The 13,907-nt window shown below is 38.9% G+C and overlaps 1 protein-coding gene across 2 annotated transcripts in view; it reads right to left on the bottom strand.

Annotated features, from left to right (window-relative positions):
* B9D1 (B9 domain containing 1) overlaps positions 1–12,821 on the bottom strand; it is a 47,962-nt gene extending 35,141 nt beyond the window's left edge. Inside the window, exons 1-4 of one of the 2 annotated variants that reach the window (XM_007497964.3) lie at positions 12,609–12,821; positions 8,567–8,635; positions 6,942–7,053; positions 3,213–3,309 (exon numbers count right to left, since the gene is read on the bottom strand). In XM_007497964.3, coding sequence (XP_007498026.1) covers positions 3,213–3,309; positions 6,942–7,053; positions 8,567–8,635; positions 12,609–12,671 — 341 coding nt within the window. In that variant the 5' untranslated portion in view covers positions 12,672–12,821. The remainder of the gene's footprint in view (positions 1–3,212; positions 3,310–6,941; positions 7,054–8,566; positions 8,636–12,608) is intronic. The other variant, XM_001370094.4, reaches the window with a different exon arrangement.
* Positions 12,822–13,907: the final 1,086 nt, after the last annotated feature.

Genomic DNA, 13,907 nt, shown 5'->3' with positions numbered 1-13,907 from the left:
TTTCTTCTGAGACAGGTGATTTTTTCCATTTCCATTGCCTTTTGTTGGGTTTGGTTGGGTTTCAGTCGTGTCTGACTCTTCGTGGTCCCATTTAGGTTTTCTTGGCAGAGATCCTATATTGGTTTACCATTTCCTTCTCCAGTTCATTTTGTAGATGTGGAAACTAAATCAGACATGGTGAAGTGACTTACCAGGTCACACAGTCAGTAAGTGTGTCTGAGGCCACATTTGAACACAGGTCTTCCTGACTCTAGGTTAAGAACTCTATTCACCGTACCACCCAGCTGTTTTACAATTGTTAGAGGGTTTTATACTTCAATGGCGTCCCACTCTTTACGAGTTCATTTGGAGTTTTCTTGGCAAAGATACTGGAGAGGTTTGCCATTTCCTTCTCCAGTTTATTTTGTAGAGGAGGAAATAGAGGCAAAAGGGTTGTGACTTTCCAAGGTCACCCAGCTAGGAAGTGTCTGAGGTCAGAAATGAATCTTCCTGACTTCTGGCTCTGCTCTCCATCCGCTGCATCATTTAGCTGCCCTTAGGCAGCTTTGTTAGTTTCCTTTATTTAATTTTTTTTCCATTTGTTTTGTGTCGAGGCAGATTCTTGTAAGTAAGATAGGTAACTTCTGAGAACTGTACAAAATGTTACTTGTTTGTTGGCTTTGCATAACTTTGTATAGAGAGGAAGGGATAACTGTCCGTGGTGATTCACTAGTCAAAAGCCAGGAGAAGGAGCTTTTTTGGATCTACTCTATCAGGAAATTTATCAACTGTTTAGATCTTTAATTCCCTGAGCCAATTAAGTCAAATGTAGCCTATTTTAGGTGGGGATAGATCCTGAAGAGATGAATGTAATCTCCAGGGAGTTGTTGTCCTTAGTTTCTAAAGAGGGCCACTAACATCATGATTTCTCGACCTGCACATGAATTGGATTTAAGTGAGGCAGAGAGGCAGCCATACTCTCTCTTCTAGAATCACTGAAATCCAGGGGCAAGAGAAAAAGTCAAGAAGCCTTGCAATGGCATAAAGTACAGTGGATGATCTTGGTTTCTTCCACATCTGACCAAACTCTAAGTGCTCCACAGCATCTGTTTCAGCCACCTCCATGGCCACTGGAACAAGCTGTTCTCATCCACTCATTCTGTCTTCACATGCCTGTCTTCACATGGTCCTAACTCACCAATGGGCTTGTAGGTTACCCTCAGCCTGGTTTAGTAGACGTGCAGAGGTGGTCTCACTGGGGTGTGCCCACTCTGTATACTACAGCTTCTTGGAGCCACAGGTGAGAGTTGGGTGAAAGGCAGACACCAAAGGAAGAGGAGCAGCCCTGAGAAGGACTAGGCAAGCCCTTACACTAGAGGTGCTAACCTTCCCTGAACACCTCATATACCTCAATCTCCAGGAGTATCAACCTCCCAGGAGAGTATAATTGGGAGTTATAGGAGACTTTGTCATGTTTTAAGGATTAATCAATGTGCTCTGACTTTATGAGTGTTTTGAATTTTAAGCCTTTCTTTTGTGGAGGAAATGAATAGATGTCCTATATCAAGTCTACTTTATATACTCAGTACTTTTCTAGAAGGGACTCTCTGTTAAACCTTGGACATAAGTCAAATCTAAGCTTTAAGATACTGAGTTCTAATCCAGAATAGGGGTGAAAAATGAGCCTGCAGGTGACAAGGAAAAAAAAAAAGCTCAATTCATCTCTATTCCATTGAGCCTGGTCTGCATAAATGTAGAGCTGAGACCCTTAAGTAGGAGGTAGTACCCTAACCCTCTTTAAGCCTAGAAGCAGTTACATTCTAATTACAACCCTTTGGCCCTTCTCCTCTTACTTTCCTAATCAATGGAACAGACATTTGTCAATAGTGTGATACCAAAAAACATGGGACCTGTTTCAAACCTAATGGTAGCCTGCTTTTTTGGCTTACATTATTGAGTACATCCATAGAGGTAACTTGGCATAGTAGATATGTGATCCCAAGCAAATTAACTTCTCAGTGTGCCAAGCAACTCGCTAATGATATAAATTACAGAGCATATGCTGATCTGAATTGGTAAAGGAAGTTCCTAACCAATGAAATCAGAGATCCAGTCAATTTAACAGCCCAAATCTGGGGATTTTAGTCATTGAAATCCATTCTTCCCATTTGAGAAGTTGACAATATTAAAGCTTCTATTTTGAAAACTGTCCTACAGTAGGCTGAAAAGAGGAAGTGTATCCTTTGGAGAGAGTATATATACTCTCTCTTGTCTCTATAATCCCAAATTACTTTACTTTTCTATGATAATCAGATATTCAGATAATCAGATAAAAACAGAAAATTGTTCTGTTTTTCTGTGCATGGGAAGTGGTTAGCTAACTACATTAAGGAGTTACTTAATTGACTGTATAAGCTTGTCTAACCTAAGTGACCTTCGGGTAACCTTTAAGTGCCTATCTTTGTCTACTTTTTTCCTTTTCGGCATCTCTGTTCAAATTTGTCTACTCAGGAGACCTGACTTTATTCAGGTGAGAGCAGCTCTCTCCCAACTACCTGGCTATTTAATAAAAATTCTGATTAATCTGGTCTGCCAATCACACCATGGTCTTTATTCCCCAACAATTCCAACAACAATCACAATCAGTGCCACGTGGTTAAATCAGGTATTAGCAAACTTTCAGAGATTATATACCAAATTTCTGTTCATTATAAGGCAGGTAGGTGTGGCATTTAAAAATACAAACATGCAAGAAGACCCAACATACTGTCGGTTAATGTCTTCAGAGGAAATTAGTTGGCAGCTGAAAGGAAGAACATGTACTTAAAGGAAAAGCGAGGGAGACACTGATGAGAGGTAGAGGGATGGCAAGTTCCAGGTTTTGTTTATTTTAAAGTGGGTGTGATGGCGCTGAGAGAGGAAGCAGAAGGCTCCAAACACAAAATTTGCTTAGTTCACCGTTCTACCTAAAGACAGGGACATCGATCAAAATCATCACATATGGTGCCACAGCTTGCAGCACCTAGTAGAGATGGTGGCAGTCATCAAATGGAGAGTATAATTATACTACTGATACTACTCTTGATGCCCATGCGATACCAGAATCCAATGTGATACTCTGTAAAATTCAGAATGTGTGAAATGGCTTGATATGGGACTTAAGAGAAATACCAATGAAAGAAAAAAAATGATTTGACATGCAAAGTGAATAAATGTAACAGGAAGAGACCTACCGGCCAGGAATTAAAGGCACATGTACAGCTCCATAACCTCGAACCACATCATTTCCAAAAATGTCAGGTCCATACACACTTATCACTATTTGTGGCCCTTAAAAAGAACATAATGGTTAGCCACAATAGGTAAAAAAAAGTATATGTTTTGTTAATTCCATAAATGAAGTTGGTCTGGAAGTAAATGTGGTTCTAGAAGGTGGCCTAAATCCTAGAGGACCTTTAAAAGAGCCATACTGCCTGGTAATGGTTTTCAACAATTATCAATCAATTCACATTAAGCACATCAGCAGACAATGAATTTAACAAAGATTATAAACTAGGAACAAAGAAGCCTTTTCTACTGAAAGTCTTTGATGGGGGCAGCTAGGTAGCACAGTGGATAGAGAGAGCTAAGCCTGGAGTTGGGAGGCAATGGTTCAAAACTGATCTTGGACTAGTCCTAGCTGTGTGACCCCCGGCAGGTCATTTAACCTCAACTGCCTAACCCTTACTACTCTTCTGCCTTGAAACTGATACTTATAAGGACTCAAAGACATAAGGTAAAGGTTTAAAAAAAAAAAGCTAAGAAAGACATGAATGCACAGAAAAAAATACCACCAATCAAGGTCCACAAAAATGTTATGAAATTTAATTTCTTTAATTTTGATTTGGGGGTAAGTTTTTTTTACTTTTTTAATTTCAATAACAAATTTCCATACAAGTTTTCCAAAGTTATATGATCCAAGTTGTATTGTCACCCTCCCTTCTTCCCTCTCTCCTCCCAGAGCTGACAAGCAATTTGATCTGGGTTATACAAGTATTATCATGTAAAACATATCTCCATATTGTTCATTTTTGTAAGTGAATAATCTTATAGAACTAAAACTGGGGATAAAATTAAGAGAAAAATATAAAATACCATTGTGTTTTAAAATCAGACAGGAAGTATAAATGTCTATTTAATAGTTATTTTAGAGTTCAAATATATATATACATATATATATATGTACACATATACATAGTATACCTATAATGATATATAGATGATAAAGGAAAAAGGTAAACCCCAAGATAACTATTGTTTTTGAAATGAGATTTAATTCACAAGATAGGCTCCTTAATTGATAGTTAATTTCTTCTATGTATAATACCTACCATAAAATAATATTTATTAAGCAATACAAAAAGCACTATGCTATATGTTGGGGATACAACAACAAAACAAAACAAAAACATGCAATGGTCCTTGTCTTTAAGAAGCTCATACCCTACTAAATGTGTTAATATATTCTGGTACATACGTTGGTCCTGGACTTGGTTCTTCTTTAGTTACGACATGTGGAAATCTGATACTTCCATATTTGAATACATTTTTTCTAGTCAAATAATGATATTAATATTTAATACTAGTTACTGACATCTTCATGAAAATTTAAGAGAAAATACTACTTTAAAGCAGACTTATAGAAATATCAGTACTCTCTCTCTAAGCTCCACTAATTATCAAGCACTACTTAACCAAATCTTGGCTCTTGTAATTCTAAGAAAAGCTTTTAAATCTTCTTACCTTAGTTGGTTCCTCAGTCTGTCCAAAGCCTCTAGCAGCTACATTCAACTTTACATTTTAAAAGTCCCTAAGTATACTCTCCTAGGGCCTTCACTAATATATTTGTTGATGGCTTAGCATTCTCTACCTCATAAGAAGATCCTGGTGTACTCTGTTCTTAGCCTAGAGAGCTACTAGGTCACACAATTAATGATCTCAAATGCTTATCTTCCAGTTAGATGTCAAACACCTCTGTTAAACATCCAATATAGTAAAAAGAAGACTATTTCCCTATAAAGAATCTAGGGTTTTGGTAGCAGCCATATTCCTTTAAGACTAGAAGCTTCTGCCTGGTGTGGGGGGAGAAGGTAGAAATGGCTGTCTGAGCAGCACAGAGCAAACTAGAGATTTCAGGGCTTCTTGGTCAAAGCAATAATCCTCTGTGCATATTCTTTGGGCACTGATATCCCTCCTCCCCCCACAAAGCTCTTCTTGCTATCTGGGAAAATTTCTGACTTTGGATCCTAGATCTAGTCTTGTCCCTTGCTAGGTTAACCACTGCTGTACCCTCCTTTATGGAAACTGTGCCCAAACAAACCATTAATATCTAGTTGTACCCCTTGTCCTCAATATTTCATGATCCAACTTTGAACTTTAGAAGATAACACCAATCACAATTCTCTTAGGAGCACAGGCTGAAAAGTGAAAAGCATCTCAGAAGCTAACCAGTCCAACCTCCTCATTTTACAGATGAGAAAACTGCCCAGGGAAGTCCATGGCTACACGGGTAGTAAACAAAAAAGGCAGAAATTTAGAAAGACAATTCCCATGACACAGAAGGAAACACAGAGAGATCTAGAGAAATATTTATGTACATATAGAAGAAATAGAGATACACAAAGACAAAGAGGAATAGTAACATATTCATAGGAACGAAGAGAAATGCGGTATAAAATAATAGTGAGAATGACCCAAAAGAGACAGATCTCTCTCTCTCGCTCACACTCACTCACTCACACACACACACACACACACACACACACACACAGTCATGCAACATCCCCATCTTGTGGATTTTTAGAACAGTGCCACTAAAAATTTTGAAAATTATGGTATTTCTCCAACTATGGACATATATTATTTTTTGTTTCTTGTTTCTTTTTGTTTCTTGTATATTTTGTTTCTATTATTTTGTTTCTTTTGATTCATCAAGGATCAAAGCCAAAGGTTGGAGACTCCCCAACTTTACTATAAACAAATATACTAAAAATGAACTAAAATGTTAACTTAAACTAGTATAAAAATACAACTGTTTTTAACTACCTTTTCTTAAGTAAGATCTTCTAAGACATTCCATTGTTTTTGTAGAAATATTTTCCCAAGGAAAATTCAAAGATTTAATACTTGTATGCCTCACCTCAAAAGAACTCTAAGGTCATAAATTGTATTGTAAATGTTTCATGAAAAAATGCCTAAAATTATAGACTGTAACAAAAGGTTCTCAAACCATTTTATGAGAAATGTTAAAAAACTAACTAGCTAACAGCACAATGAGAAAAAGCACATTGTAAAAAGAGAAAGGGAACTAGATTTTAATCATTATCATAATTTATGCAATTTACACAGCACTTTGTGGCTTACAAAGTGCTTTTGCATACACTATCCTATGATTCTCATGAGACAGCAGGTAAGAGGCCACCTGATTTAGTTCAGTTGTATTTCCATTAGACTATAATATGCTTTTGTTAAAAACAAAAAATCCCCAAACAAACCAGAACCCAAATAGGATTTAATATAAATTTTATCCAGGATTCTAAGAATACTAGATCTAGTAGGCAAAGTTGGGAAATTCTCAAGTATGTCCCCATCCCAAATTCTCCTCCCTCTTTTTAAAACTATTTTTAAAAACAGAATGATGAAATTTTAAAGCAGAAAACTCCTATTCAATATTCAAAACTTCAGTTCAATATTCAAACTTCTATTCTTCCTTCTAGAATTATAATTCTGAGCGCCTGCTTTGTAATCAATCATTCAGTTTTGAAACTAAGAAGACTTGAGATATGGTAAAATCCTGTCTAGTTTAGGCCAAAGTGATTCCAGACTTCACTTGAGGGCATTAGCTGGAAGTTCTAAAACTTTACATTACATTTACATTCCAAAGACAGCTTTGATGTCTTGCTTCAATTCCAACTTTTACTTACAGCCATAAGGATTGGTGCTTTTAAAGGTGATATCAATAGGGAAGTTCCAGATCAGGGTTTGCTGTACATCTTGGCTTTTAGAAGTAATTTGGGATATTCCTTCTTCTAAGCCCTAAGGGAAGAAATATACAAACTTAGTGTTTGTATTAGTGTTACAAAATTAGTGTTAGTGTTACAGCAATTAAACCACCAAAGAGATAACTTTACGGAAATAGCCAAAATAAAAACAACGTTCATTTGGAGGAATAAAAGATTTAGAACATCAAGAGAAAAAATGAAAATAAGTAGGAATAAGGAAATGAGGTCAGCATTTCTAAAACTCATATTATCTTATAAAGCAGTAATGATGAAAACTTTGGTAGTGATTTTAAAATAGTCATGTGGAACTAATATTATTTCCTTTTTTGATGTAAGCTGAGAGATAAGAGATATGTATGCCTATATTGTAACAAAGCATTTGATAAAGTCTTACATTCCATTCTTGAGGAAAAGGTGAAAAAATACAGGTTAGATCATAATAAAATGTGGCTAAATGCTAAACCCAAACAGCAGTCAGTGAATTAGTGGAATAGACTAGACAAGGTCAATGATAAAAACAAAGGCCTCTTATACAAAATATTTTTAACAGTAAATTTTGTAATAGCAAATATTAAAGAATGGCTAAACAAATTCTGGGCCAGGAATGCAAAATGCTATTCTGTGCTGTAAAAGAATGTAATGCAATGTAATGAATACACAGATGCAGAAGGAATAAACTGATGTGAAGTAACTAAAACAAAGGAAACTATATAACATATATGTATATATAATGACTGTAAGCATATAAGTAGGAAAAAAACATCAACAATAAAAAGAGAAAACAGCACTGTGAAATCATAAGGACCAACCTTGGCCCCAAAATATTAAGAGATTGCAGAAGTGCACACTGCATATCTTAGCTTTTTCAATATGTCATTTGGTTTTACTGAAGTGGTTCTTTTATTCTTTCTCATTCTTTGTTTAAAAGGATGGCCCTCTTAGAGGTGATATAAAAACAAGATACCAATAAAAAGAAAATTTAAAACTACATTGAATTTATGTAACTTTGGGAATAGATAACAATTCTTAGTATTTGTAGAGAGAGTTTGATTAAATTATGCTTAGTGGATCATATCTATGGATAAGAGGTTCACCACTTCTGGTCATTCAAGCTCAGGGTCTTGAGCAATAAGGGTGTCTAATAAACATTTGTTGTTGTTCAGTCGTTTCAGTGGCATCCAGCTTTTGGTGACCCCCTTTGGGGTTTTCTTGGCAAAGATATTGGAGTGGTTTCCTTCTCCAACTCATGTAAAAATGAGAAAACCGAGGCAAACATAATTAAGGATCACACAGATAGGAAGTACCTAAGGCCAGATCTGAACTTGGGAAAATGAGTCTTCCTCACTTCTGGCACTCTACCTGCTGTGCCACCTGGATGCCCCTCTAATAAACATTACCTATTAACAAATGGTCCATTTTTATCATGTCATGTTAGGACACTGAATCTAGAAGTCTTGTTTCTTTACAATGGAGGGGAAGGGCATGCGAGGACAGGAAAGAGAGAAAAAAAACAAAAGAAATGAAAAAAGATTTATAGTTCAACTTACAGATGTTGGTGCCCAATCTTGGCCATAAACGAAACAATACTTGCAGTAGAGGTCATCAAATTCTGGAAACTTAAAAAAGAAACATACTGGTGATTTATTTCATTTTAACACTTCCCCTCTAATATTCTGTGGGCTGCCAAAAAAGTTAACACAGAAAGCATTGATTATTGAATTACTATGAAGTTGGAAACTTTTAGATTATCTAGCTCATAGGCACACATACTGGTTGGAACTATTATAGTCTATTCCAGACCAATAGTTTCCAAAATGAGGGCTATGGAGTGGTTCCAAAGGGGCCTGACCCTAAAAGGGGTGTAATCAACTCCTAGCCAGTCTTAGATTTCTCTACAACAACCATTTGGTCTCTTTTAACACTCCTCTATTGAACCATCTCCTATCGCTGATCTCTTGAGTGACTGCTTAGATTGTGGGTTGCTCAGGGAAGTGATAGGCATTCCCAGCAGTTATGCTAGCAAAATCCCCTGCCCTGCTCTACATCATTTCCACATCCTATCCCCCATCAGTAGTAGAATCTGTGTCAGGAATGATGACTAGTGAATAAGCCACTTCATTCCCTACTTTTCATTTACTAGTTGGAAAGAGTAACACAGGATAAGTAGGCATCAATGTTATGCAATTACATTACTTTTCCCCACAAACCCACCTATTTACAAACTTTTCTATTTTCCATCCTTCCAGATTATCAGGTTATCAACTTCATCCTTGACTCTTATTCAAGTGAAACTGCTCAATTCAAAGTTAACAATGATCTCTTCATTGCCAAATCTGATGGTCTTTTCTCAATCCTTATCCTTCTTGATTGCTCTGAAGCATTTGATGCTGTGATCATCTTTTCTTTCTAGATAGATACTCTTGCCTTTCTGGATTGCAGTGACAGTTCTATCTTGGCTATCCTCCTATTTGTTCATTTCTCCTTAGTTTGCATGGTTGGATCACTGTCTATATCACATTTCCTAACTGTGAGGATACTTTAAGGACTGTCTTTTTTCACCCATCTCTGAATACTGTCCCACTTGATAACTCCATCAGTTTCCATGGATTTGTCATCTCTAGACAAATGACTCTCTAACAACATATTCAGTCCTACCCACATCATCAACTACCTACTGGATATTTTAAATCTGATGTCTCATAATCATCTCAAACAGCATGCCCAAAGCAGAATTACCTTTCCCCAATATTCACTCCTTTTCTGAACATCCCTGTTTCTATTAAGGACACCATCATTCTTCCAATCATCCATCATCTTTGCATTATCTTTTGACATTAGTTGCTAAAATCTTGCCATTTCTACTTTTACATCTTGCTCTTCTCTCTGCTCATACAGTCACTTAGTTCAGGCCTTCATCATCTCTACTGAAATAGCCTCTTAATTGTTCTCTTTGCCTCAAGTCTCTCCTCTATTCCATCTTCTATACAGCTGCCAAAGTGACTTTTCTAGAGTAATGGCCAGTAAATTCTAGTAGCCTGTAATTGACTCTAGGATCAAATGTTATTTCATTTCTTATCTCATGGCTTAAAAATCTGCTTTCATGTAAATTTTAGAATATATATAACTATTAGCATAGTAATACATATGAAATTTATAAATGAGTAAATAAAATAATATGCCAGGTATACATTCTAATTTATAAATTTTTTAAATAACAGGCATGCACAACTTTTTAAAAATATGCCCAGGTTTAAACTATTTTTTTTATCAGCATGAAGAGAAAGAGGGTAAGGCACAAGAGCCAGAGTTGGGGAGAGTGATCAGATTTGGCAATGCAAGAGGATTGACTGATATAGTAATGAACTAGAAAAGAATAATCCTATTCTGATGAATGTGGATAGGGTGACCCAATGTGGTTGAGATTTTTTTTAAAAGGGACAGGGACAGAATTGGAAAAGAACAATCTCATATGCAGGGAAGAACTAACCCCTGGGGAATAGCAGAGGCAAAAGGAAGAATGCATGGAAAGAAAGCAAAGTGGACTCCATATAAAGATCTGACAAGAGGGTGGAGCATTCCCCTGTGGAGTTTGGGGGAAGGATTTAGGGCTAGAAGAGAACTGAGAGATTATCTTGTCCAACCTCATTTCAGTCCAAGAAACTGAGGATAGAGATAAATGACTTAAGTGCCTGAGGTAACATAAGTAGTGAATAGTAGAGATTCTCTCCCTCTGGCACTACATTATGCTTTCTTCTGTTTTGAAACACCACACAAGGAATGGCACAGATCGTTTTATATTATGCAGAAAGGATTATCAAACCCCATGGCCTCATTTTACAGGTAAGGAAACTGATTTCTCAAGAGATGAAGTGATTTGTCCAAGAAACGAGCAGAGCTGAGATTAAAATCAAGTCTCCTGATTCCCAGCCCAAAGCTTTTTCTATCACAAATCCAACATCTGGGCCCCTGGAAGGGAAGGACTAAGGTAGGAGCCAAAATCACAAACTAAAGGAGGTGGAATAGGAGTCAGGATAAAGTTGGAGGCTGAATTCACCTCTATCTCCTCGAGGGGGCAGCATAGTACAATGGAAGGAACACTGGCTCTTCAATCAAAAGGCCTGAATTCAAATCCAAATGCTGCTTTTGGTAGTTCAGGCCAATCTCATCAATCTCGCTTACTTTCTTCATCTATAAAGTGAGGTTACTCTAGATGACCTCCAAGACCCCTTCCAGTTCTAGATCTATGATCTTATAACTGCTGAGTCTACAAGGGCCTTTACCATTTACAAAGGGAGGAAGGTCCTGTATATCAGAGTGGGAGATGTGAAAAAAGAGCTCCAAGAGGGAGGGCAGACCCTCCTCCTATAAGGGAGGAGGGGAAGTGACTCCTTGAGAGGTTGGGGGAGGAGGATCCTGGTGTGGTGAAGGGAGATATCCCTAAGGAGCAAAAGATGAAGTGACTGAGGAAACAGATTTGCTCTTCTGAGAATATCAATTTATTAAAACAACACATGCCAATTGCTCAACAAATTAGGACCAGGCTCCTTCGAAATGTCTGAGGAAACAAAGACTTGCTCTTCTGAGCATATCAACTTATTAAGTAATGCATGTCCATTGCCCAACAGATCTGAACCCTTCCTCCTCATAGGACTGGATCCACACAACAAAGGGAGAGGTAAACTTTTATAGAGTAAAAGCAATTGTTCAATAAGGCAGATTAGTTAAAAGTAAACAATACATCAGGCAATCTGATTTGTAATTAGATGAGAGGTTAGGGCCTTTCCAAGTTGGGGAAAGGAGGGTTCAATTCCCTGAATCCCTCAGAAAAAGAGATGCCCCACTCTTCCCCAAGTATCTGTAAACAATCAGAGGAACATGGAAACAATAATGGATGGATCCGTATGGAGTCCGTTTTCAGGTAAGACAGAGGGGTGGCTTAAGATGTACAATTAGGAGAAAACTCTTCACATCAATCTTAGGATCTAACTCGGTTTTTGGTCCATATAAGGAGCAGGCAGAGCGGGTTCGGGCTTGGATAATGAATAAGGTTTTATCCCGATTCCCACATGTGAACAGTTTTCTCACAAGACAGAATTTGGACTAGACTCATCATGAAATAGAAAGGAAATTAGACGCGCTCCGAAATTCACAAGACGAACCATGTGGTTCCCTCAGTTTCCACCATTGGCCACTTGCTGTGCTAACCCCCTCGATTCCCTCACGATTTTCTTATACTCCATACTTCTGGGGAGGGGAATGTATGAGGTATGAGTATGTCTTTGGGGGAGGGGGCAGGTTCTGGTCCATGTGTGTCTCTGGATGTCCAGGCCTGTGGGTATGCGTGTGTGACTTTTGTGTGGGTCGAGCTGTCCGGGTGTGTGACTGATATTCCCATGTGGGGCCCTGAGTCTAGATGGGTGTATTCGAGATGCCAGAGGGGGATGGGTGTGTTTGTACGCGTGCGTGCGTGGCGTGTCCTCCCGTGGGTTCGGGGGCGTGGCTACAAGAACGCCTATTCTACCGCCTTCTAGTTCCCCCTCCCCCTCTCCTGGCCCTCTAGTCTGCCCGTCACCCCAGGGTCCTCCTCACCAGGGCGCTCTCCACTTGCCCGTTCACCATCAACAGAAAGACCGTTGGGTTGAATGCAGCCATGATTCTCAGACGGCCCCGCGCGCCACCGGCGTTGCTAAGAGTCTCTAGAACGCCCCTTAGCTACTGACGGTGCCCCGAGTAGGACAAGTTTCCTTGAAATGGCGCCTTCGCGCCCAGGGCTGCCGCTGCTGCCTTAATTACCACCGCTGTCCAGTGGGTGAAAGCGAGCCTGATTGGAACTTGCGTGGTTGCAGGGGTTGCGGGAGCGGATCAGGCTGTTTACACTTGCGTATTGGGCTCCTTTGGGAGTCTAGTGAAGCCAATTAGCACCATCTAACAATGTTTTGTGACCTATATTTCATATCGCCGTGAGTAGCGTGCCGAGTCTGGAAGAACTGAGTTCAAATTCAGCCTCAGCTACTGCCGAGCAGTGCACCATCAATCTCTATTTGCCTCAGCTTCTTATTTGTAAAGTAGGAATAATCACAACTTCCACCTTCCAGGGTTGTTATAGGGATCAAATGAGGTAATACTTGTGAACCCCTATTTTAAAGGCACTGGCTCCCTAATACTTGAGGCAGCAGCGTCAAAGAGATTCCGGGTGCCCCTTGAATGGGGAGGGGCGCCTAACTCAAGGAAGAAGACCATCCGTCGCAGAGGAAAAAAGAAAGTTGTGGGATCGTGAATGATGAACCAGATTTAGTCCGACACTCATTTTACTGAGGAGGAAAGAGTTTCAGAAAGGTTGTGACTTGCCCCAAATCACCCAGAGGCACAATGTGGAACCCAAAGTCATCCGTGTCTGTTCTAAAAATGGATTCTAGGCGGTTCCGTGAAAAGAGAGCCGGTCCTGGGTTCAAATGTGACCTCAGACAGTTACTAGCTGTATGACCCTGGGCAAATCACTTAATCCCCACTGCGGGCCACTTTACCGCTCTTCTGCCTTAGATTCAATACCAACTAAAGCTTTTTTTTAAAAGGGATTCTAACATCTCATCAGAGGCCACTATTTCTCCATCAAATAATATCTTCTCAGAGTCCTCGGCAGGGAATTTAAAGAAATGGTTTCTACTCCTGTCTCTGCCATGGACTTCCCTTCCCTCTCTGCCACAATTCCGTTCCCCATGAAATAAAACTGAGTGATCTACAGGGGTACCCAGAATGTGAATGTGACCTCCGACTCCACAGAGAATACCTTGAATAAACGTAAAGAGCAAAAACAGCTCCAACAATCCCAGGGGAGAACTGGGGAGAACTATGGCTTCTTGGTTCTGTGCCTATCTGACCCTGGCTAGG

The sequence above is a fragment of the Monodelphis domestica genome, chromosome 7, assembly GCF_027887165.1.
Source record: "Monodelphis domestica isolate mMonDom1 chromosome 7, mMonDom1.pri, whole genome shotgun sequence".
Classification (NCBI taxonomy): domain Eukaryota; kingdom Metazoa; phylum Chordata; class Mammalia; order Didelphimorphia; family Didelphidae; genus Monodelphis; species Monodelphis domestica.
This window is presented reverse-complemented; position numbering and strand designations above follow the sequence as displayed.